General features: G+C 32.7%; 3 protein-coding genes across 5 annotated transcripts in view; 1 reads left to right on the top strand and 2 right to left on the bottom strand.

Moving 5' to 3' along the window:
* Window positions 1-27,002, bottom strand: part of Mgat4a (alpha-1,3-mannosyl-glycoprotein 4-beta-N-acetylglucosaminyltransferase a) — a 225,010-nt gene that overhangs the window by 151,191 nt on the left and 46,817 nt on the right. The window lies entirely within an intron of this gene.
* LOC140447610 (probable 3',5'-cyclic phosphodiesterase pde-5) overlaps window positions 1-27,002 on the top strand; it is a 296,700-nt gene that overhangs the window by 4,032 nt on the left and 265,666 nt on the right. The window lies entirely within an intron of this gene.
* On the bottom strand, window positions 9,727-15,455 carry LOC140447609 (uncharacterized). Of its 2 annotated transcripts, none has more exons than XM_072540359.1 (2): window positions 15,032-15,455; window positions 9,727-14,729 (listed from the first exon to the last, which is right to left on the bottom strand). In XM_072540359.1, the coding sequence occupies exon 2, from the start codon at window positions 13,887-13,889 to the stop codon at window positions 11,334-11,336; it is 2,556 nt and encodes an 851-aa protein (XP_072396460.1). In that variant the 5' UTR covers window positions 13,890-14,729; window positions 15,032-15,455; the 3' UTR covers window positions 9,727-11,333. The 2 variants fall into 2 exon arrangements, with proteins under 2 accessions (XP_072396460.1, XP_072396459.1); XM_072540358.1 differs by having other exon boundaries at window positions 9,727-14,769.

Consider the following 27,002-nt stretch of genomic DNA (forward strand, 5'->3'; position numbering starts at 1 on the left):
ACATTGGCTAGGTTAGATATATATGTGTGTTTCATAATAGTTATAATAAAGATAATTTAAAAAAGTACTTACAAACTAATTCTTTGAGAACCGCGATAAAAACCCTATATTATTAAAAATACTCATTGCTCATCATTCAAACAAACAACACATCATAACAATATATATATATATATATATATATATATATATATATATATATATATATATATATATATATATCAACCATCATACAGTTCCTTTGTCAAGACGGTTAAATACCTGGGTATGACACTAACGCTAAATTGAGATAAAAAACACATGTTAAGAAGAAGCAAGAAGAAAGCATAAAGTTGAAATACAAAAAAATGTATTGGTTAATGAGTCTATATTCGACCTTATCTGTATATAAGAAGCTCCTGATCTATCAAGTCCTCAAATCGGTGTGAAGTTACGGTATCCAATTATGGAGATGTACCAGTGCAATCAATATAAGTGTCATACAAATATCTCAGAACAAAGTACTTCGAGGCATAGTCGATGCCCCCTGGTATGTTCGTCACGATAATCTCCATAAAGACCTTCATGTAAAAACCGTCACTGAGGTAATAAAAAATAAGCTTAAAGGCGTCATCAGCAGCATAAATCCAGAGGTTCGTAAGTCTTAGACAATACTAACGTGATTAGACGACTTAAGCGAACAAAACTACTTGATCTGACAGAGTGAGTGTTAAACTAAAGGATGCGGTGTAAAGTGTACAAGTGGTGTACTAAACTAAGATAATAAAACTAAGAACGCTAAAGAGTGTAACTTGGTATTAATAGACTCTGTTACTTAAGTTAGGCTAGAATTAAATTGATTATTGGTATTTTAGACTAGATTGTAATAATGGGAACATATTGATGTCAAATAAAAAAAATATATATACTCCACATAAAGTTAAAACAAAAGAAAACCAGAGGTTTAGCGCACCCATGTACGAAAATAAGGACAATCCATGATATAACCAGCAATGGTAAAATTACCTTCTTCTTATAATGCCGTGCACGTATAGTGCGTTGTCGAATTATCTTAAGGCTAGACGTCTGTCTTTTGCGGCATGAAAAAAATTGCCAGTGTTATTTATACCTGTCCAGTTCTTTACGTCCCGTAGCCACGACATTTGTTTGCGACCTACTCCTCTCTTGCTTTCAATCTTTCCCTGGATGATTAGTTGAGGGATTGCGTATTTTTTTCCTCTCAGAATATGGCCGAATTTTTCGTACCTTGATCAAATTAAGTACTCTCTCAGTATTTGTCTTTCTTAAGACTTCCTCGTTCCTCACCCTATCTGTCCATGGTATGCGGAGCACTCTTCGCAACATCCACATTTCGAAGGCCTCAAACTTATTAATGGAATGTACTCTTAACGTCCATGTTTTCATGCCGTATAACAATATGGACCATACATAACATTTAACCATCCTGTAGTGGAGATTGAAGGAAAGATTGCGGTTACATAGTAGCGGTTTAAATTTGATAAAAGCTTGTCTTGCTTGTTCGGTACGGCATTTTATTTCTTGTTAAGGTTCCCATTAGTCAATTATCATCATTCCCAAGTATTTAAATGTTTTCACTTGATCGATTGGAGCATTATCTACTTGCAGTTGTATTCTTAAAAGTGCGTTTTTTCTTATTGCCTACATTTAGTTTTTCCATCATTTATCTTCAAGCCATATATTTTTCCTACGGTGTTTATTTTGTTTTGTTGTAATGTTATTTATCGGGAACCCGTTTACCTTTATTCCATATTCATAGCCTTCCAGTGCCTCTGCAAAAATGTTCTCCACATAGAGATTGAAGAGCATAGGAGACAAAATACACCCCTGTCACACCCCTCTTAAAATGTCAAATTCTTCTGTGTTGGTTGATTTATTCAGTCTCACTCGTGCTTTTTAATTAAAATAGAGATTCTGGATAACTTTTATGTCTTTCTCGTCAATGTTAGCGTTGTGTAGCATTTTTATCATTGCGTCATGTTTTACGGTGTCAAACTCTTTTTCATAAATCTAGGAATGTTATGACTACTAAAATTACCTATTGGGAACATTTACCGACAAAATCAATGACGAAAAAATCAAATATAGTACAATTTTACCAATCCGGCACTATTTAAAGCCAGAGGGTATCGGATTATTGGAATGTTTGGATTACAGAATTTAAACAAAAATTCATAATAAATAAAATACAACATTTCATAAAAGAAAAAGTACAACGTATGCATTTGTGTTCGTGTTTTTTTTTTTTAACTGCAATGTATTAAATTTAACTAATTACATAGTTAGTATAGTTTAAAATAGTTCAACTTTTAGAAAGTGGCGAGGGAAGCGCGGACGGATGGTGTCGCATTACTGGACGTTATTAAGACGTGAGGATTAGTGAGACTCTACGGTATTAATATAAAAATATGATTACTTCTACTTGTAAGAGAATTGCATCGAGTTAATATTTTAATAATCTAATGTTGAAATTCTGGTTAAAATTTTTCCAAGAAAATGGTTCCCATAGAATGAATAAAATAATACTCCCAACGTAAACATGTATTATTAAATCTTAATAAAGATAAATCATGCATAAGGTCAAAGGAGTAATTACCGAACAGTTAGAAGTATCTACATTTCGAGATAATCGTTATGGCCGTTTGACCTAAAATTTATGAATTTAAAATAATTACGTTCCGTTCGGGAAAAGACTAATATGATAATATAAATAAATAATATACAATGTTTAACATGTGTACAGTAGGTTTCAAAAGTCGTTCAATTCAAAAGGCAACTAATTTTTTTTGTTCAAACATATCTATACGATTTTTTGAAACTAATTATAAAACAAAGGAGATTTCAAATCAGACGACATACATAAATCTTAATAAAAGACGGGCTTAGCATACGAAGGCGGGTTGATATAAAACTAGCCTTTGATAGAAAAAACAAGTTTTTTGGAATTAAATCGATTTATTTCTCAACATAGTCCCCTTTTAGCTCGATACACTTAGTAAGACGATGTTCCAATTTTTTTATCCCATCCGAATAGTACTTTTGCTCAAACTCTTCAAAATAGACCGAAGTTTCAGCGACAACTTCATCATTTGTTGCGAAACGGCGCCCTCCGAGCCATTTTTTTAGGCTTGGAAACAGGAAAAAATCGCTTGCGGCAAGATCTGAGGAAACGGTGGGTGTTCAACCAATTCATAGCCCAATTCGTGTAATTTTGCCATGGCGACGGCCGATCGGTGAGCCGGTGCATTGTCTTGGCGAAAGAGCACTTTTTTGCGTTCCAAACTGGGGCGTTTTCGACGCATCCAATAATGCTGCGTAGTACTCATCATTGATTGTTTTTTCTTTCTTCAAGTAGTCGATGTGGATGATGCCTTTCGCATTCCAGAAAACAGTTGCCATCACTTTGCCGGCCGAATGTGCAGTCTTTGCCTTCTTCAGCGACCCTTCGCCGCGTTTGCGCCACTGTTTCGACTGTTCTTTGGTTTCCGGTGTGTAATAATGCACCCAGGTTTCATCAACGGTGATAAATCGGCGAAAAAAATCCTATCATTGCCAAAAGCATCTCCGAAGTGGTCACACGTTTTTGCATTTGATCGATTGTCAGCAAACGCGGCACCCTTCGCGCGGATAGCTTTTTCATGTCCAAATGATGGTGAATGATGTTGTGTACGGGTTCGTAGGAAATGTTTAGGACCTCTTTTAACTCGCGGATTTCAATTGGATGATCTGCCATAATCATGTCATGGACTTTGTTGATCATTTTCGGCGTAATGACTTCATTTGGCCTCCCGGGACGCACATCATCAAAAACACTCGTACGACCACGAACAAATTCAGCTTTCCAAAATTTTACTGTTGCTAACGAAGGTGCAACCTCACCATAAACTTCGTCCAGGTCGTCTTTGATTTGCACATTCGTTTTACCCTTTTTGTGGAAGAACTTAATCACCGAACGATACTGGACTTTTTCCATTTCTCCGAAAACACAAAATTTGCTTGCTTTTGACGACTGTCAAAACCAAACTAATTGTTTTTAAAACTTAAAATTTTGACAGACGTCATGTCATGAATGGCAAATGTCAACACCGAAACCAATTCGGTATCAAGCAGCGTCATCTATCAAAGGCTAGTTTAATATCAATATATCCTCGTGTAAGGTATAAAAGGTGTTGCAATTTGCAAATAATTAGTAAAAATTTAAACTATAAATCGTTTAAAATAACATTAAGAGAAAACATTGGAAAACTTCTCAACTACTTAAGTCTAGGATCACTCTCCACAACAATGATTTGCGCTTTTATCCAGACCGTTGTGCATTAGCTACATTCCACAAGTCATTCCCTGGACTATGATATCACTGTTCTTCCTTATGAAAATAACAAATTCAAAAGGGAATTTATTGAAATGTCCTACATTTTCCTTAATAATATACCTCTCAACGTTACAGGAGATATTAAGAATGGGAGTGATATATATCATCTCTTACTCAGATCAAATACAAGCCGTATATCGAGTCTACATGACTCCAACTTGACTGAGAACACATAGTTAGAATCAATAATAATTACAAGTTAAAATATACTAACAAAATCCAACATTCCTCATTACATTTAAATAACTTTTGATTGCTAGTTTAGTTAACAATTTCAATAATTAAAAAAAAAAAAAGAAATATTGTTATCAAAACATGACAATAATTGCTGTACATTCATACATAATATTTAACGTAACTTTTGTTTTTAAATATATCTTTCGTTTTCAAAACTTCCACAAAATTTATTATAATTTATTATCACTACTATTTCTGCAGAGTGCCTTTCCCAAGTGATCTATTTTTTGTATGCGTTTACACTGTATAGTCTTCAACTGAATAAGTTAACTAGGGGAGAACTGTTGGTCTTAAATTGGTTATTCAGAATTACTTTGGTCAAGAAGTGATAGCTTATGGCCTTTATTTTGAATTTGAAATTGGACATTATAAGAATTATTATGGTCTAGAACAGGGGAGGCCAACCCGTCGATCGCGATCGACCAGTCGATCGCGGCCCCTAGGTTAGTCGATCGCGGGCAAGGAAAAAATTATCAGTATAATATTATTATTTCCGTCCTAAATATTACGAAAATTATTGGAGTGCTATCAATCTTGCATCGATCATCGCGAGCGACTCACATTCATTTTTTTTTCCAATCTAATAGAGTTGGAAAAATATATAAATAAGAATTAATACTTTTGTTTTATTTAAGTATTGCTAATATACACTGGCGCACAGCTAATTAATCCAGAATTTTAGCGCTCAGAACCGAACCGGTTTCAGATTAAAAATTCTTTCAGATCTCGAAAGCTGATAAAGTAGTCTTTCAGAATCAGATAGAATAGAATAAACAACACCCATACATGACTCTCTAGTTGTTCTGCGAGATCACTTGACCAATGATAACAAGTCTTTGGTTTTGGCAGATCTTGCGGAAAAATGCCTCCTTTCATCATATTTTTCTTTTAGAGGCAATTTCTACAAACAAATATCTGGAACACCAATGGGTTCTCCCCTTTCCCCTGTCATTGCTGACATTTTCATGGAAGCCTTTGAGTCTTTAGCCCTAGAATCTTACCCCTTAAAACCAAAAGTCTGGTTCCGCTACGTTGATGATACATTTATCATCTGGCCCCATGGTCAACATACCCTTTCTCCCTTCCTAGATCATCTTAACTCACAACATCCGAGTATAAAATTCACAATGGAAGTAGAAAATAATCGGTCCCTTCCCTTTCTCGATGTGTTAGTCACCTCCAAGCCCAATGGCCGATTGGGTCACTCTGTTTATAGAAAAAAGACTCACACGAATCGTTACCTACATGCTTCATCACACCACCATCCTGCCCAAAAGAATTCTGTGATCAACTCTCTCATCCATCGGGCCATTTCGATTTCTGAACCTGACAACCTTAGAGAAGAACTTGGCCATCTGCAAAAAACCATTGTCGCCAACGGTTACTCCAAGTCCACAATTCAAAATATTACACACCGACATCTACATCCCCCTTTACACCCTAGGACGACAAATTCAGAATCTTCGGGTAATACTCCTATGGCTTTTCTTCCGTATATTCGAAGTGTCACTGATAGGATTGGCAAAATTCTTCGCAAAGAAGGTATCAGGACTACTTTTCGACCACCCAAGAAAATCTCACAATATCTACCCTCTCCTAAGGACCCATTACCGCCCCTATCTTCCTGTGGTGTCTATTCTATTCCTTGTTCATGTGGACAAGTGTATATTGGCGAAACTGGTCGTTCCGTCAAAACTCGGATTCAAGAGCATCAAAGATGCATTCGATCAGGTCTTTTCTCCCATTCTGCAGTTGCAGAACACTGCCAAGAAACCGGTCATTCCATATTGTTCGAAAAAACCTATATTATTTGTAAGAGCCCCTTCTTTTATTCCAGGAAAATCCGCGAATCTCTAGAGATCCGAAAAAATCCACATAATATCAATCGAGAGGAAGGATACTACTTGTCTCCTATCTGGAATCTCAGTCTAGAGCCGCCGTCCGGTCCCGCTACCACGATGCAGCCACATGATTGGCCAGCGCGCGCTTCTTGACGTTCGCGCCACGGAGTGTGCCGATACGTCCCGACACGACAGGTCACCGCGACTATAAATAGAGCGGTAGCGGAGTAATCGTCGGATTCACTCCCCGCCTCTCGACGCGTTAGTGTTCTGAGCTGTTGGACGTGAATCCCTGTCCTGGCATTTGGTTTTCACCTCTGGCTGCGTTAAGTTACTGTGACCAAATGCCCATCTTGGTAGTTAGTATTCGCCTCTGGTTGCGTTGAGTAACTGAGTTACCGTTGCTAACTACCCATCTTCCTGTCTTTTGTTTTCTTTTCCTTTTTGTTCTCCTGAAGGGGAAGATAAATCGGACCCGGAAAATTTCAGAGGAATTAATTTATTAAACACAACACTATTATTTTTTAACAACCAAAGTGATAACAAATAAACTGAATGAAATTATAACACTAGCAGAAGAACAACAAGGTTTTATGTCGGGAAGATCATGCACCGACGCAATACATATTTATAATGAGGCAGATGCAAGAGAAAGCAATAGAATACAACAAACCGGCATATTTATGTTTCATGGACCTTAAGAAGGCATTTGATGGGGTCAAATTAAAGGACGTTATCCACTTATTGTACGCAAGAGAGATACCTCTAGGAATAATCAAAACGATCGAAAATATCTACCAAAACAAAAGTAAAAGTGAAAGAAGAACTAACCGACCTTATTGAAGCTGGCAATGGAATAAGACGCGCAATACTGCTCTCTCAAAGTGAAGACGATTTACAACGTATGCTGCACCAATTTAATATAACCGCCAGACAATTTAACATGTTAATTTCCCCAAAAAAAGACAAAATGCATGGTTACAACAGCAAATTTACTAAGTTGTAAATTGGAGCTGGAAGGTCATATAATAAATAAATTAAATATCTGGGCATCACATTATCTAGCTACGGAAAGCTCAAAACTGAAGTGGGAGATCAAGTGAATAGAGCAAACAGAGCCGCAGGGTGCCTGAATGAAACAATATGGAGAAACAAAAATATTGGGAAAAAAACGAAAGGCAGAATTTACAAAACAGTCATCAAACAAATAATGACATACGCGGCAGAAACACGACCTAACACAGAGGACAAAAAGGATGTTAGAAACAGCAGAGATGAAAACACTTAAAAAATTGATGGCAAGCTACTATGGGACAGAGCTAGAAGTACAGATATACGCCGTAGATGCAAGGTGGAGAACATCAAGAACTGGGTAAAAAATATAAGAGAGTAGAATGGAACGATCATATAAGCCGAATGACAACAAATAGAGTAGTAAAGACGGCAAGAGACGGTTTCCAATAGGAAGACGATCAGTAGGAAGACCACGAAAACGATGGAACGACAACTTACTGGAGGCACATTGAAAAACAGACAGATAAGTATGTACAGACAGTACATAAGTACAGTACAGACAGTAAGTAAACAGACAGATGTAACGATAAGACTACCAAAGAGAATTGAAATACTATTGTAAAAATAATACCTCAATCAACCATGGGAGCTTATCGTCTATACCTTGCCTAGCTCAGTATCTCAAGGGTGAGTTCGTCTTGTCTTAAACTAGGGATTGAACCTGAGTTCTCATTTGATAGCAAATAAGACAAATTTTAACCAATCATATTTATTTAAATCAATAAAAAAACAATAATTAACCCTGCCAAAGCTTAACAGTTATAAGTGTTACTTATTGCTTCGATGGGCGGCTTGTGTGTTCTAGCTGTTGGATCCTCCACTTAGAAGTTGTGACTTCTGGAGAGCTGCAGTCACACGTGGCTGTATGTCCTGACTAAGTTTTGGTGTCCAATAAACCAATAAATTCAATAAATCCAATGAAATGTCCAATAAAAATAAAATGTCCAGTAAACCAATAAGTTTTATATCTCCAATAAACTGTCCAGTGGACCAATAAGGTTTTGATATGTCCAATAAACTAAAAGGATAAGAAACAACATGCATTAGAAACACATCAAAAAGAAAGGTTTAACTTCCTTGCCATCTTACAAAATTACACTTAAACAAATAGCATATGGCAAGGATAAAATGAAATATAAATGTTACTACTTAGTTAAATTCTGTTAAAGAGTCCTAATGCATATATCAGAAAAAAAATGTGCTTTGGAAAGAAAGTAAGGTTACAAATATTGGAAATGTGGTCAGAATTATAGAATAAATATCACAATGAAAGTACTTACCCCAAGAGAAGTTGTAGACCATAAAAATGAGTCTTATAATAATTTTTGCCTTCTTTTATAAATTTCAAAAAGAGGCAAAAAATAATCCCACTACAGAAAAGTTGTTTTGACAGAAAGTGGGAGACTGAATGAAGTTAGCACAGATGTCATAGAATGTTGGTATAGATATCATGAAACTAGCTTGTCAGTCAACACAGAACAGAATAGTCTGCCGAACAAAAGTGAGAGGGCAAATATTTATTCTATGGGACAGAAAGAGAGAAAATAAAGACAGAGGAAGAAGAGAAAAACAGGGGCGCCAACTATTTTTATGAATAAAAAAATAGTAAAATTAAACTAAAGATAAAGAAATTAATAAATTAATAAACAAATTAGAATGAAATAATTATTTAAATATAAATTAATAGAGATGTGACGTTTATAACGTTACACACTCCTACCACCCATCAGAAAAATTTCGAACACAACTGAGAAATTTTTCTCAAAGAAAACAAGAACATAATGTTCTACCTAGGAATAAATATATGCATTAGTAATCTGTAGTAACAAATCAAAAATAAATACTTTATAACAAAGCAATCAAGTTAATGAATATAATAACAAAAGAATGATCATAAAAAAAAATTTAGAGTATTACTCAGGGAAATTGAATACTTCCCAACGAATTGTAGTATCCGTCAAACTAAAATTTGTTATATGTTATTTAAAAAATATATATAACAAAATAATTAAATTAATGAATATAATTAATTAAGTTTACATTACTATTCATAAAAAATTTAAAGTATAACTCAAACTTGCTATATTAAAAAAAAAAATAGCAAAATAATTTTCAGATGTTAATCTGGGGAAAAAAAATAAAAAAAAATTACCCAATGAATTGTAGTATTCATCACACTAAAATTATTAATCTAATATTAATAAACTACTACTACAGAGAATATCTCTGGAAAAATAAAAAAAATTACTCAATGAATTTCAGTATTCATTAAACTGAAATTAAATAGGTACTGTTATAAGGTATAATAAGCAGTAAGATGGTGTAGCATAAAGTTTATAATAAAAATTTAATAATTATAATATACAGTTTTTGAGGGGAATGCTCAGGGGAATATAAATGCATATTACCCAATGAATTTTAGTATTCATCAGACTAAAAATGAAGGGAAAAAATTAATTTAAAGTAATCGGGTATCTGTAGACTTTGGTACTGTACATGGACCCTACCAAAGGATCAATTGAAACCATGTTGGTATGAACTCAGTAGCCCATAGCCCACGGTTAAACCACGACAGCGCTCCTCGGAGACGACAACCCTATGTGCCATGAACCCCCCGACGCCATACCCTGGAGACAACCCACCATTTAAGGAAGATCCAGTGGTACGAATGTACATCTGCATCAAAGCTCAGGCCCACAATAACAAAAATAATAATAACAAAGGGGCAATGCATCTGATATATTCAGATATACATTGTTGAAGAATTCTGTCTTCAGAAATTCTTCTTCGGAAGTACAACAACTTCTTTTGCAAAATAGCATTCTATACACATAGTATGAAGTCTAGTTAATAATCAAAGTCAAAGGTAAGTATACAAAAATAAAGACAAATAAGCAAAGTCAGGTAAATACATAATATAGAGATCATATCTCACAAAAATGAATAGTTAATGGATACTGCTAATGAATGAATCTCAAAAAAAAATTAGTACTCAGGATAACTGAGTACCTAAAGTAAGGCAACAATAATTTCAAAATTATAAAATGAGTAAAAGCATGTAGACATTGATACGCAAATGTAATTATTGATAAACAACTCAAAAATACATATAAACTTTACTTGATATGTCAAATAAGACAAAGTTCTACACAAAAGAGATATAGTAACTGCATAAAACAAGTCTTAGAAGACTAAGAGTAAGTTAATAATGAAAATAAGATAATGATACATAAGAAATGTTATTCTCACTAAATATAAACCAGGGATCTACACAAAAGAATAAAGTACTGCATAAATATAGTTTACAAAAATATAAGAAAACAAGTGAAAGTAGGTATACTACAATCAAACTTCAAAGCGCCATAATTCTACACCAGATTTCTAAAAGTAGATGCATAGAATTATTTTAACTCCAAAAGAAATAAGAAAAAACACATCATCCAAAAAAAAAAAAAATATATACCTACTACGGTATATTAATTGTCTCTAAAAGACCAAAAAGGAACACAGATTCATATAATCTGGCCCAAAATCTCCTTAGGATATATGTATCCTAGGAAAACTAAAACACCATGTATGCAACTAACCATGTTGTCATACATAAAGTGCTGGATGAGGCTTTTAATTGTATCAAAATCAAAAACAATTACCCAAAGTAAAATAATAGAAATATATAAACAGTTAGGGTAATATCAAATAAATAAGATTAATATGTTTATCATAACTACAGAAATATCAAAATATAAAGAAATAAAATAATAAAAGATAATGCTTTACCATATTATACAACATTATTGAGACTCATCATCACTAGAATCAGTAACATCTAACTTAATATCTTGCACATGAAAATTACCAAGGTCTTTACCATCTAGATCCTTAAGATTATACACTAAAGGAGATAAAACTTTATGTATAATACAGGGAATAAATTTGGGAGCTAATTTAGCAGAAAAATCATCCACAGCTTTTGAAAGGATGTTATTTTTCTTCCGGACTTTAGCACTTACACGAAATTTTACATCATGTCTACGTAAATTGTAGCAATTAGTGTTGGTATTGTAAGAGTGACCTATTCTCTTCTGAACTTCATTAAAGACAGGAGAAATATTCTCTAAAGGCTTGCAAGAAGCACAAACTTTACATTTATGAACATAGTTCACAACAAAAGATCTCATTTTAGGCCAGTAATACAATTCTGAAATCCTAGAAAGGGTTTTAAAGACACCTAAATGAGCAGCTGTAGGATCATCATGATAAATTTGCAAAATTTCCTTCCTATGTGGAGAAGGAACAAAAATTTTCCATTCTGGAGAAGAATCAGAAAACTTTGATCTAGAAAAAACATGTTTATAGAGAACATTATCCTGAACCTTAAAAGCAGGATATAAGTTAGGGTTTACTGTAACTTTCCCTATCATATTCCTATACCAAGCATCTGTTTTTAAATTAGATAAATTCAAGAGAGAAACTTGAGATACTTCAGGAATTCTTGAAAGAGAGTCAGTTACTACATTTACAGAATCACTACGATGAACAGAGTTAAGTTGTGACTGTTGAATGTCAGAAAGATTTTCAGCACTGCTAACAGTATTTACTACACAAGTAGATAAATCTGTAGCCTTAAATGAAAAATTTGAGAAATCCAAACAAAGTTGAAACAAACGAATAAAATCCATACCTAATATCATCTTATGTGAAATAGAAGGAACTATTAACACTTTAAGTGATTGAGTTTTACTCAATAAAGTAACAGGTAACCAAACATATCCTAAAATACTCTGAATGTTTCCATCAGCAGTAGTGAGTTGACTTGAAACATCATAATTAAGTGCTAATTTGAGTTTTTTAAGTAAAAATAAAGAAGGAGAACCAATAATACTAACATTACTGCCAGTATCAAGAAGTGCAGAGATTGTTTCACTACCTACAGAAATAGAAATATATGGTCTATTATCATTATTATGAACATCTAATAATGAAGTAGAATTTAAATGTACCTTAGAATTTAAAGGACCACTAGAAAGAACAGAAGTACTAGAAGAAGGTAAAGTTTCAGATTGTACGGAAGAAAAAGTGCTTAAATTATCATTAGATATAAAAGAAGCAGTTTTAGGTATAACTTTCTTAGACACATTCACTGACTTGGGTTGTTTGAATGTCTTCGAAAAGTTTTCCCTGGAATGTTCTTTCAAACCGTTTTTTGAACATCTGCTACATTCATTTGTAGTGATATTCTTAAACCCACAACCATGACAAAACTTTCTCTTGGGTTTATTACATACTTGAAAAATATGGCCTGTCATGTTGCAGTTCCAACATGTAGCAGAAGAAGAAAGAGACTCAACAGAAAATTTACTGCGAGACGAAATAGTAAGAGCAGCTTCAAATCTCTTACAATACTTTGTAAGGTCTGCAACTGATTCCACATCCTGGAAAGCAAGAGCCTTGACATAATCAGGAAGAAGACCATTAATGATTTCATCTACTTTTTCACACTCAGGAATAGATTTTGAAGACCGGAGCATCAAAGACTCCATATAAGAAATATATGCAGAGACAGGTTGTTTGAAAGACTGTTTTGTAGAACGTATTTGTTCCCACAAATTTCTTTCATAATTGTAAGGTAAATAAGTTTCCTTTAAGGAAGCAACTAATTTAGACCAAGAATTAAAAGATTTTTTTGTAAAGTGATTATGCCACCAAGTAAAAGCAGCACCTTCAAATAGGTCTCCTGCAGAGATGAATAAATCTTCATCAGTGCAGTTCCTAGAAAACTTTAAAGTTTCAATCTGTTCGAGAAATGGAATTAGAGGTTCTTTACCAGAAAATTTTTTAATACCCCATTTATAAACAGGAACAGACTTAACAGGTGAGGCTGAAGATTGAGAATAATTAAGGTTTACTCTATCAGGAGTAGAAGCAACAGGTTGGTCTACCATATCAGGTTGATCTACAATGTCAGACAAAGTACCTTCTAATTTCAACAAATCATAGCGGATAGCTTTTTTTAATTTTTCTTCGTCTACAGAAGTTGGCTGTAGACGGGAGATTCTACCAGACAAATGAGTTAAACGAGAACTGAAAGCTTTGAATCTACTATCAGATTTTGTGCCTGAATAATCAGATATAAGACTTAATAGGTCAGAATAGGAAGCTAAAGCTTGTTGGTAATCAACATCAAAAGATAGATTAACAGAAACATCAGAAAAACTACGGTTACTGGCTTCCTGAGAAAGAAGTCCAGCAAGGATCTTTCGTTTTTCCTCTACTGTATTTGGGACAGAGACATTCCTAATAAGAATTTCATATGATAATTCATCTGTCTTTAAATGTTTAGGTAGCATCTTGAAGAAATAATTTAAAAAAAATTAAGAAAGTAATTAAAATACACTATCCACAAAAACTGGTTAAGTTAAAAAAAAAAAAAAACAAACCACTTAAAACAGTATAAAAGTACCTACCATCAAAAAAATATATAAAAATATCTGAGTATAAAATATATATGCTGAAATATATAAAAATGGTAATACTTTTTAACCCAACATGTGAAAATATATAAAAACAGTCAAAAATATGGAAATATTAAAATTAACTGCAAATAATGATAATATGAACACACAAAAAATATAAATAAGAAAGTATTTATCAAAGTTTGTTATCTGCCACCAAACCAAAAACCCAGAGCACAATTCCCTGAATAAAACAAGTACGGTTGGGCGCCAATGTGTAACGATAAGACTACCAAAGAGAATTGAAATACTATTGTAAAAATAATACCTCAATCAACCATGGGAGCTTATCGTCTATACCTTGCCTAGCTCAGTATCTCAAGGGTGAGTTCGTCTTGTCTTAAACTAGGGATTGAACCTGAGTTCTCATTTGATAGCAAATAAGACAAATTTTAACCAATCATATTTATTTAAATCAATAAAAAAACAATAATTAACCCTGCCAAAGCTTAACAGTTATAAGTGTTACTTATTGCTTCGATGGGCGGCTTGTGTGTTCTAGCTGTTGGATCCTCCACTTAGAAGTTGTGACTTCTGGAGAGCTGCAGTCACACGTGGCTGTATGTCCTGACTAAGTTTTGGTGTCCAATAAACCAATAAATTCAATAAATCCAATGAAATGTCCAATAAAAATAAAATGTCCAGTAAACCAATAAGTTTTATATCTCCAATAAACTGTCCAGTGGACCAATAAGGTTTTGATATGTCCAATAAACTAAAAGGATAAGAAACAACATGCATTAGAAACACATCAAAAAGAAAGGTTTAACTTCCTTGCCATCTTACAAAATTACACTTAAACAAATAGCATATGGCAAGGATAAAATGAAATATAAATGTTACTACTTAGTTAAATTCTGTTAAAGAGTCCTAATGCATATATCAGAAAAAAAATGTGCTTTGGAAAGAAAGTAAGGTTACAAATATTGGAAATGTGGTCAGAATTATAGAATAAATATCACAATGAAAGTACTTACCCCAAGAGAAGTTGTAGACCATAAAAATGAGTCTTATAATAATTTTTGCCTTCTTTTATAAATTTCAAAAAGAGGCAAAAAATAATCCCACTACAGAAAAGTTGTTTTGACAGAAAGTGGGAGACTGAATGAAGTTAGCACAGATGTCATAGAATGTTGGTATAGATATCATGAAACTAGCTTGTCAGTCAACACAGAACAGAATAGTCTGCCGAACAAAAGTGAGAGGGCAAATATTTATTCTATGGGACAGAAAGAGAGAAAATAAAGACAGAGGAAGAAGAGAAAAACAGGGGCGCCAACTATTTTTATGAATAAAAAAATAGTAAAATTAAACTAAAGATAAAGAAATTAATAAATTAATAAACAAATTAGAATGAAATAATTATTTAAATATAAATTAATAGAGATGTGACGTTTATAACGTTACATTATGTCTACATAAAAAGAAGAAGAAAAAGAAGAGAATTAGTGATTGATTTTCTGAGATATAGCGAGCGACTCTGAGATATTTAGCTCACTTTTAACGTTTAAATTCTGGATTAAAAGTTTTATTGCTCGCCAGTAAAAAATTCCTAGTCGGTAGATCGCAAAGAATTAGAAAGACAGACAAGTAGATCACGAGTCCGATTAAGTTGGCCTAGAAGGTTAAGTGCGTACGTAGAATCTGTTTTTCTATTATTGAAAGCCTTTTTGTGTTCTGCTATCCGTTTTTTAAAAGTTCTACCAGTTTGACCGATGTAAGTTGTTAGTCAGTGGCTACATTTAAGTTGTAGCATTTGAAAATTCTTTGGATATGTGTTGAAATCCCCTCGTATTTGTTAAAATATCAAAGAATAATCTTAGTGTATTTCTGTTTCCTTTCGTATAAGTTAAAACACCGAATCTTTCAACTTCCCTTTATTTGCGTCTCTAGAGTTAATGAAAACCATTTTATAGTTTGTTTATATTTCACAAGATGCGTATTTTGTCGGTATTCTTTGATCGAATCCACTTTTAGGATATTCTGCGTTTCAAATAAATATTCCAGTATATATGTTTTGTTTATGCTGTTAAGCGAATGAATTTAAAAGATTATTAGATCACTCTCGGTAAAGACGGCCGCTGATTAAGGCTTGTTTAGTTTTATTGGAGTCCGAATTTTCCCTCTAATTCGTAATGGTTTATCCTTAGTTTCTTTTTGAGTTGAAGTTGAACGGACGTGTGGGCAGTTAAGTGGTCAAAACCGGCGAATTTGTGGAAATTTACTCTCTGTAATATGGCAGATTTAGAAAGAGTAATCACTATTTTGATAAGAGAATGAGAGATTTGTGCCGTGTACCACAATATTAAAAATATTTAAAGCTGCGTATTAGGGTTTGTCCAATGTGCCGGTGAGTTGGTTCCAACCTCATTTTTATTTGCCTCTGATCGTCTTTCCAGACCAGTTTCAAGCAGTCCCTTTTGTATAGCAGAAATTCCAGTATATTCCAGTTTAACCCTCAGAAACTTTAGTGCTGTTTTTTGGTGAAATCAGGTAACTTTTTGTGTTTTTCTTTTGAAGTAACGACAGACATACTTAAAAAAAATAATAATTACTTTCATGATTTAAATAATAAATAATATAAATAAAAGGTTTCAATAATTGGTATTGTAAATCTTAGGGTGTGGCTATGCTGTCATTTTCATGTTCTCTGTTAGATTCAGTGTTGACATATGACAGCTAGATTGATATTTTTGTAACATTTGCTTGTTTTTTTTTTTAAAGGTTGATCTTTATAAATAGTTGTATTTAAAAAGATAATTCTTTAATTGTAATAATTTTTTATTTATTTGCCACAGTTATAGCCCAATAACATTTTGTAAGTTATGTAGCAATGCCCACTTGTAAACAAATAGGACACAATTTTTTTTTTGTTATTTTTGGTATAAATTTTTGTAACTAATTATATCATATATATTTTGTACAATTTTATATTTTGTAGCTGTTTGTGTTGAGACAGTAATAAATGTTTAATTTATCTCTCTGAACCATTTTATTAACTTTAGTAAAATCTCCTAACCCCTGTTTGTGTTCTTCTTTATTTTAGGAAAGAAGAGCCTTTTTTCCTTTTTCCAGCAAGATTAGGATTCTTCGAAGCGGCGTCCTTATTTCAAATAGGTAGAGGTCTCCAAACAAACCCTGAGTGCCCTTCGCACAGTTTCGTTTATTTTGCTTGCCCTATCTCCACCCCCAGTAGTTTCTTTCCCCAATTTTCTACCCCTTATAATAATACCCCATGTGGTAGGCAAAAATATTTCGTTACAAAGTTTATATACACCACTGTGATGTGCTTTTTCTTTTGGCTCTTGTTGTTCTTAATATATTTGTCTAAGTTGTTGCTTGTTCTGAATGCTGGTGTTAGTTCTTTCTTTTTATGTGTTTGGCTATTTTGTACATCTATTATGTAGTTTTTAATTCAAAATTTTATTTATTGTGTTGTACCCATTGTTTACTGCTATTTGCTTAAAATTCTATCTGGAAATTGTTTTTTGACATGGAAATTTCTATTAATCTATGTAACATGCTATGGTAGGCTGCCAATGTTGTGTATGATGGGGTGATGAATTGTGTATAGTCATGTCAGTATGGGTAGGTTTATGAAATACGTAGAACTCATGTTTGTTTTTAAGACGAATAATTTTTAAATCTAGAATATTTATGAATTGATTCTGTTCTGTTTCTATTGTAAACTTAAAATGACTATGGAGTGAATTAATATACGATAAGAATTGGTCAAGTTACCTGTTAGTTCCTGTAAAACATACTAGTAGTTAGTTAGTTAGTTGTCAAGATTGTTACCAAGCTTATTACTACTTTGTTATGTAACATATACTGAATTAAATATTATTTGAATTAAAATATCTCTGCGGTAGCTGCATCACTATTTCAATAATGGAATGCAGAAGAGCAATAATTGTCATTTTTTGTAGTGAGTTATGAATTTCGTGAAGGCTTCTAAAACTAGATGGTATAGTAGAAGATATCGTTAAAGTGGGGGAACAGATCGTCATTTAAATTACAGTACGACATGCTTGGTCGTAAGTTTTAATTGTGATAAAAGTTATATAGGAATCATGAAAAGCTAAACAGCAATTTACTATTTGAAGTTTAAGATTAAGACAAATCCAGTAGCTTTTCTTTGCGATTATAATCCAATCGAAAAACTTGAATTGCCAATTATGAATCGTATACTCGTAGTATGCATTTTTTGCTACAAGTATTCAACGCAGAAAATCTTATCTAATTATTGGATTAATAGGTTATTCAACATTTAACACTGATTTGACACAAAACTATTTATACTCATTCATAGAAACCAATAGTTTGGGCACAGAAAAAAAAAGAGCAAGGAGGTATTGCAAGAAATGGACAAAGAATGCAAAATAATTAACACAATAAAAATAAAGTTACAATATACGGAACATGTAATGAGGGAACAGGCATGTGAAATGCTAAGATTGATATGACAGCGAAATATATGTATGACGAGAAAGCAGTACGGTAAGAAGGATGGTGTCATAAGTGTCATGACACCCTCCTGATATGAAGGTTAGATCCATTTTACTTGATCAGTACTGTGTTAAAAAGGACAATTTTAATATGCTACAACTCTCCTAAAGGTAAATTTGATGTATTTTATAAAAAAACTTAATCTTATTTTAAATTCAAATTTTAAACTAAATCAATTCATATTGTTAACAGGTGATTTTAATGTACACTCTATGACACTAAATAATTCACACAGATTTTCTTATGGATTGCATCTTATGGATTGTCTCCCAGGAACTTTACACCTACTAGGTCGACTTCCACATGCGGATATATTTTAGATCAGGTATACACAAATTGTGATGATTGTATAGGTACTGTAAATGTAAATACTGAATCGGATCACGATATATTCCTTAGTATCACATGAAGGCGCTATAAATGCATTCAACAAGCTCTTGAGTAAAGAAACATGGCATGATGTGTATCATGCAACTGATGTTGAAAGTAAATATAATGCATTTTATGATAAATTACAGTTCTATTTCAATATTAATTGTCCTATTAGGAAAACCAAACATTACCAAAACAAAAAAACATGGGTCACACAAGAAGTAAAATCTTGTTTAGATAGTCTAAAGGATTTGTAAACTTTGAGTAAGGCATACCCTGAGCTAAAAAATCTATATACTTAAACAAAAAAATATCAGCACAAAGTTCTTGTTGAGACCAAAAAAGGTTCGATTTATTTTAACAAAATACTCGTATCTTTATAGATGGACCAGAAGATATAATTAGTAAAATAATTAAACCAAATTTTAATTTTAGTATTTCAAGGATTTTGTTCAAAATCGTTCCTATCTTGTATAACAGAGGAAGATATCTTAGACATAATAAAATATAAAATTAAAAACAAAGCATCGTGTGGTTTTGATGAAATAAAACTTTTATCATTTCACCGGTATTAAAACAAGGTGATCCTGAATTAACGTCTAATTTTCGACTATTGTCTGTTCCATCTGTGGTAACTAAGATAATTGAATATGCAATGCCAAAAAAACTTTTATAATTTTTAGATATCAAGCGAATTATTACAAAACATCAACATTATTTCGAAATAAATTTTCTACTTGCAAAGTCATTAACAGTTTCTATGAGGAAGTTTTAATCTCAATTAAAAACAGTGAAAATCCAACTGCCATTTTTTGTGACCTCAGTCATGCTTTTGATTGTGTGCAACACGATATACTCCTTGATAGATTGTACAGATATGGTGTTAGGAGAGTTACCCATAGTTCGTTTGGATCCTATCTGAAAGACCGACAACAAATAGTTAAAATAAAAAATAACTTTAAAATTTTAATGTCTGGTCCGATTGTTAATAAGACTGGAGTACCACAGAGCTCCATATTGGGCCCGATATTATTTATTTTGTATATTAATGAGTTACCATATGTAATCTCTGATGCATTTGGATCAGTTTATGCGGATGACTCGACAATGTTATATCGCGATAAAGACATAATTTTTTTACAAGATAAAATAACAAACTCACTGAAGACCTTCTCTGATTGGTCCAGTAATTAGTCGCTCCTGTTCAATGTTCACAAAACTAATTTTGTATCATTCGCATCCCGTGCAAGTTCTAGTAAACATGATCTAAGTATTGCCATCAATGGTGAGGGAATTTTGAATTGTAGTGATGTGAAGTTTTTAGGAGTGACTTTCGACTCTTTTTTATCTTTTAAGACTCATTGTTGGAACGTGTGTAAAAAACTCAACTCTATGTGTTATCAATTGAGAAATTTGGGTAGAATACTTAGTCTGCACCATCTTCGTCTTATTTATTTTACTAAAGTACAGTCGATAATGAGTTACGGTATAACTATCTGGGATGGCTCTCCTAGTATAAAGGATGTTTTTAAGAGCGTAGGCGCAAAATTTCGGGTCAATGCTTTTTAAATGCGTTCATTTTTTTCGAATCCCGAGAAAACTAATAAGCATTTTTGAAAAATTTAAACGCATAATGAAAGAATACATTATTACTGAGGCTGAAAGTCCCTGAAAACTTCTATAATGTTTATTTTAATAAGTTACAGGGGTAAAAAAGAAGAGAAAATTTAGTGTGATTTTTAATTTAAAATATCTCATTAAAAAAAAATTTTGTTTATTCTAAGGGACTTTCGGACCTCGGTAATAATATAATCTTTCATTTTGCGTTTATATTTTTTAAAAATATTTGTTAGTTTTCTCAGGATCCAAAAAAATGAATGCATTTAAAAAGCATTGGCCCTAAATTTTGCGCCTACGCTCTTAAGGCCCCAAAACGTATTGTGAGATGTATTGCAGGTGTTCCGTATGGTTAATCTTTTAAAAGCCTATTTAGGAATTTAAATATATTAACAGTGTATGGAATGTACATTTAGGAATTCATGAGAATCAAAGAAGTTTTTTATGTAACAGTGATATTCACTCACACAACACAAGAAATAAGAGACAGTTTGTAGTACCATATCGACATTTAGAAATAAGTAGGAACCATCTACTGTCTGTGGTTTAATACTGAATAAAAAACTTCCGCAAAAATTTAAAAATATTAATTCAACCACAGCTTTTAAAAGACAAGTAAAAAAACAAGAGCACCTAGTGACTATGTATCCTTATACATTGGGTGAATATTACGAGCGTGTATCTGTGAATGCCCAATGTGTATATTGTACACTTTATATGTATCTTAATGTTTGAAATATTTTTAATGTATTATTTCATTGTTTGTAATGTTCTATATTTATAATTTGTACTTTTAATTTGCAATAAACCTTGTTGTAACTTATAGTCAAATAAACTATCTATCTATCTACCTATGAATAGAGTAAAGATAGTGATGATAATATCGAACCTCCGATTGTAATACGGCACTTAAAGAAGAAGATAGCAACCAAATTGTAAGTCCAAAGTTTGACAGTGTTGAATTATTAGTTGATTCATTTAAAACAAGTTTAACTTGTTTATAGTGTAAAAGTTAGAGCTTCAACTTTTGGTTTCTAGAATTGTTTCAAATGCACATGATGGCTTAATCTGCAAACAAGCTAACTCTATTTTTTTCGTAATATCGTTTTATTAGTGTATTGCTTTCTTTACCCAGCTGTATATCAGCTCACAAACCGCTAACTCCTAATTTTTATCGTAAACCTTTCAAATAGCCTGCCCAAAAACAAGCTACCTCCATGCATAAGACCCCCACTACGGTAAAAGCGCCAACTCCGTGTTGCGTCAACTGTTAGAAAGTAGTTTAAACGTGGAATCGTGCCCATACGGTTGTTATCAAAACAATCGCTTTATGATTATTATGTTTCGGACTGGTGTTCTAAAACAACGTATTGCCTGTATCGGTGGCAAAATTTAATAACACTTTAGATACGGAAAACTTATCATTATTTCATTCTTAAAAACATGATTGCGAAAAATGCATGTCATATAAATTGGGTTTTGTATCTGAAGATGAATACAAGAAACACACAACAAGAAAAGAGCAGACTCGTGCTGAAAAAGAAATGCATAAAAACTGAGAAGGTTACGTATTTGCAGTTGATGTTCAGGCTCTGCTACAGCACCCAAATCTAATGTATCATCACTGTATTACAAATTTAAACTTAATGTGCATAATTTTTGTGCATTGGATTTAAAAACTAAGGAAGCATACTGCTTTTTATGGAATGAGACAGAAGGTGGAGTTTCCGTTGAAGAATTTGCTTCTGTCATTTCATACTTTCTTATAGATAAAGTTCCACCACAAATCTTGGACACCACAGACAAAAAAGTAGTTATTTACAGCGACGGATGCGCAGCTAAAAATCGAAACGATACGGCCTCAAATGTTTATCGTTATTGAACAGAAGTACCTTGAAGTAGGTCATACATAGATGGAGGTAGATTCTATGCATGCCTCCATCGAAAAAAACCTTTGAAATAAAATTATTAATGAAACCGCTGAATACATTGGTATTTGCCGAAGGGCTCGCAAAAATCCAAAACCATTATCACCATCATTTTGGCTTTACAACCCTGTGTGGGTCCTAGCTTCCCCAAGAATTTTTTTCCAGTCGTCCCTATCCATCGCCTTCCTTCGCCAAGCACGTATTTCCATATTTCTCATATCTTGATCTATGTTATCTAGGAATCTTGTTCTGGCTCTTCCTCTTCTTCTTTGACCAATAGGTCTATCAAGGAGCGTTTTGCTAGCTGGGTCGGTTTGCTCCATCCGCATTACATGGCCTACCCACCTCAGACATCCTATCTTAATGTGTTTTACGATATCTGGTTCTTGGTATATTCTATAGAGTTCGAAGTTGTATCGTCTTCTCCAGACACCATTTTCGTTTACCGCTCCATAGAATCGCCTTAGTATTTTTCTTTCGAAACATTCTAACATGCTTTCGTTGCTTTTTGTTAAAGTCCAGGTTTCTAAACCATATGTTAGGACTGGGCGTATTATTGTTTTGTAGAGTTTTACTTTTGTATTTCTTGATTAACTGTAGATTTAAAAAGAAGATTAAGCCCAAAATAGCATCTATTAGCCGTGCAAATTCTGCGGTTTATCTCTGCGGTGGTCTCATTTTCAGTATTGACGAGCGTTCCCAGGTATACAAATTCGTTAACTGCTTTGATGACGTCGTTTTCTATAACATCCGAAACCATACTACGTTGAACATTTAGCACATTCATTCTTTTAGTCATTTAATGATGTCAAATTTCTTAAATCCATTCGACCTAGAAAAATGAAGGGGAATCTCGAGCTAAATTTTTTTTTCTTCACCTTTGACAGGTAAGGTAGTAAACATTTTTAATTTTTCTTTTCAAGGTTATTGAAATCAGAGCCCTGAAATATACGTATTTTATAAAGTAAATTTTGAAGAAGAAAGGAAGTTTCTTCCCAACGGCGTGAAAAAATGACTAATCCAAAGGAGTTTGCTCAGCTGCTGAACTTCCATTCTGATAGATTGCTATTAACCATCAGAAAGTTCCAGGATCTTCAAGATCTAAAATCCTCCATCCCAACTGATTATCATTCCTACTAAAATAATTCACCTCATAAATAAACATTTTTTAAACAATCTAAGTTTTTTATACTGTAATATTTTATTTTTTCTTGATACTTTTGAATTTTAGTTCTTTATATTAATTTGTTTTAAAAGATTTTAGTTTTAAAAGTTTTAAAAAAACAGGCTAACTCCTTCTTTCTATTTCTTACTGAATATGTAAAAAAGCTAACTCCTTTTTATAGCACGAAAAAAAAGTTTTAGGTCAAACAAAGTTATTTTTGATTAATTAATATTAACACCAAGCAGTAAAAGAAAGAATTAAGATTTAGTAATTAACCGTAAGTATAATTATTATTCATGAACTGAACGGTTTTATGTTCCTACTTAAAAATTTGCCTAAATGGAGTTGGCTTTTTTGCAGATTAAGTCATCGACATATTGGAATTGTATTGCTTTTCATACACAGCATTTAAAAATGTTAAATACTTTAAATCTTCCAAATAAATTCTTCGAGATAAGTTATTGCTAACTGTTATGCACGTGTCTAAAATGTTCTTGTTAACTGTTAAGCAAGTGATTACACGGAGATTATATCATATTAAACGTTATTACGACTAACAACAAAAATATACATTCCGTACTATTTAACGTTGTTCCAGTCTTATGCCTGCTTAAGAAAACATTATAACAGCAAATACCACATAAACTGTAATAATAATTTATATCGATATAACATTGTTATCAGAAGTAATTAAATAATTTCCAGAATACACATATCTACACAAAACATCCCCCATCATATTCAGCATATTGTTTAAATGATGAAAAAACAGAATTAGCTCATGATTAATTTGACTCGGTACCATAAATATGAAAATCAACATACAGGGTGATAGTTTGAAAACTATTCGATAGTATCTTTATTCTTATAAACAATAAGAAAATTCAAAAAACTATTTTGAATTCGACTTGATTTGAGGGACACCCTCTAGTAATGGTAAATGTCAACTATACAGTTTTAAATAGAAATTAAAGAGATACATATTTTTAAAGGGCGTTTAATTTTCTCTTCAATGGTTCCCCAATTTAATATTTTTTTAAAATAAAATAGACAGTTAAGGTTTGATTTTGTTACAGCGTATCACCATTCGCTGATATGAATATTTGCCTCTTGGCTTTCCCATAGCGAACTCATGGTAAGCTCTAACGAAATAAAACCCTTTCCATCCATAAAAGTAAATATTTAAAATATTTAATGACAGAGGCTAGAGCGACATCTATTAACGAGAAGATAAACCGGAACTCGAATTCAGGATTTGCCCAAATATGAGTTTTTTAAACGTTACAAAACAAACAGAAACGAATGCACCGTACTGCACTGGGATTAGGATTTATAAGTTGTATTCGCGTCATACCAATTCGTCTAGACAGAAATCTCTATTGCTAGTGCTTTAAAACATTCCAAAATAGCGTTTTTAAGCAAAAAGTAAAGAACTTTACTAGATTTAATCCCTTCCCCTTCCCAAGTCAGTTGGCCCACTTATGGCATTTGCAGTTTACTGGCGATTGTTTTGAACAAATCATAATCTACATGCTTTTATAAGTTAACATAATAGTTAATAGAACATTTTTTAATAATATTTATTAAAAACATTATATTCTAAAATTCTAAAAAATCCAAACCAGAGATCGCGAATATGTTGCAATTGTCACGATACAGTGTAAGAAATACAGTCAAAAGATACAAAACTACAGGTTTGGTCGTCACCTAGAAAATCTAGAAATGTAGGAAAAAGTCAAACAACCCAAGCAGATCGAAAAGCATTAAGGCGCATTATCGTTAAACATCTCCGCACAACTTATTTAGAGTTAAGTAAGTGTTTTGTGGAGTGATATTGTTTGAAGACACAAATTACGATTTGGTACTGACAAATTTATAACATTTATACAAAGTTATATAGTTGAAAAAATCAGTACAGATTGTTTAACATTACAACAAAAGAAAAAAGTTTTAAAATGGTCAAAAGAGCTTAAATATTGGACACATTCATGAGATGCAATACAGTGGAGTGATGAGTAAATATTTAAAGTGTGTGTTGGAGACCGTTAAAATGGTAATATTCGTAGGAAAATTGAAGCTTTTCCCGCATCTGTCAGGATATGGGGCAGCATGTCGTCTAAAGGTGTGGGAAAGTTGCATTTTATCGATGGGATTATAAATACGGACAAGTATGTGAAGATTGTAGAAGAAAGATTCTCTTTTACTTATTATGGAACAAAGTTTAACATCAGCATTTTGTCTTCCAACAGAAACGCGCAAGTTGCCATACCTCAAAAAAGTTTAAAATGGATTGAAGACCAAGGTATATCACTTCTGGAATGGGTTTATAAACGCCTCCAATAGAAACATTGTGGCCATCCACATTTTAACATCCAGTTAAGTCCGTCAACAAATTGAAGCAAGAAATTAAAAGAAATATGGAATTCATTTACACCATAAATTTGTCAGAACTTGGCAAAAACTATGCCTCAAAGAATTTTCGATGCAATTAATAATAAAAAGGACTTTCACATAATAATTTTTGTTAATATTACATATTCTATGCGTTTTTTAAATTTTTGATATTATGTTTAATTAATCGTTTTCATATAATTTAAAAAATATTTTCTATAATTATTATGGAAATCCAAAAATGTTGTTCAATGAATTAAAACTTTTAAAGTTTACACTGAAAATTATAGAGGCATTAGTCTGATAAATAGTACATTAAAATTGTTACCAGCAGTCATGAAAGAAAAAATCGAGGAAAAAGCGAACATGGCAGATGAACAACAAGGCTTCCGGAAGAACCGCAGCACAATAGACGCAATTTTTATTATCAGACAAATAATAGTCTATATTGTCTAAAAGACAATAAGTCTTTTGAATATGGAAAACTAGCATACATGTGCTTTGTAGATTTAAAAAGTGCTTTTGACAGGGTGAAGCGAAATGACATCTTAAATTTATTACAAGCTGAACAAATAGACCATCAGATAATAAGGACAACTAATGAAATTAACAAGAACAACAAGACCAGAGTTATAATGCCAACAGGGGAAACAGAATGCATAGAACTAAAAGGAGGAATCCGCCAAGGAGACTCGCTTAGCCCATTGTTATTTAATATGATGATGAATCAAATAATTCATGAAGTAAGAAAACGACACGGATACCACATGGGAGCGCATAAAATGACGATACTATGCTATGCCGATGATGCATTACTAATTGCTGATAACGAAGATAACCTACAAAGGCAGCTCCACACTTTCAATATCACAGCAAACAAACTTAATATGAGAATATCAGTAGAAAAAACTAAATGGATAGTGATCAGTAAAGAGCCGCGTAGATGCAAACTAGAAATAGACGGCA

This window comes from Diabrotica undecimpunctata, chromosome 8 (genome assembly GCF_040954645.1).
Source record: "Diabrotica undecimpunctata isolate CICGRU chromosome 8, icDiaUnde3, whole genome shotgun sequence".
Taxonomy (NCBI): domain Eukaryota; kingdom Metazoa; phylum Arthropoda; class Insecta; order Coleoptera; family Chrysomelidae; genus Diabrotica; species Diabrotica undecimpunctata.

Excerpts from the sequence above, each read along its gene's own strand:
- LOC140447609 (XM_072540359.1), bottom strand. The coding sequence starts at position 13,889 with ATGCTACCTAAACATTTAAAGACAGATGAATTATCATATGAAATTCTT.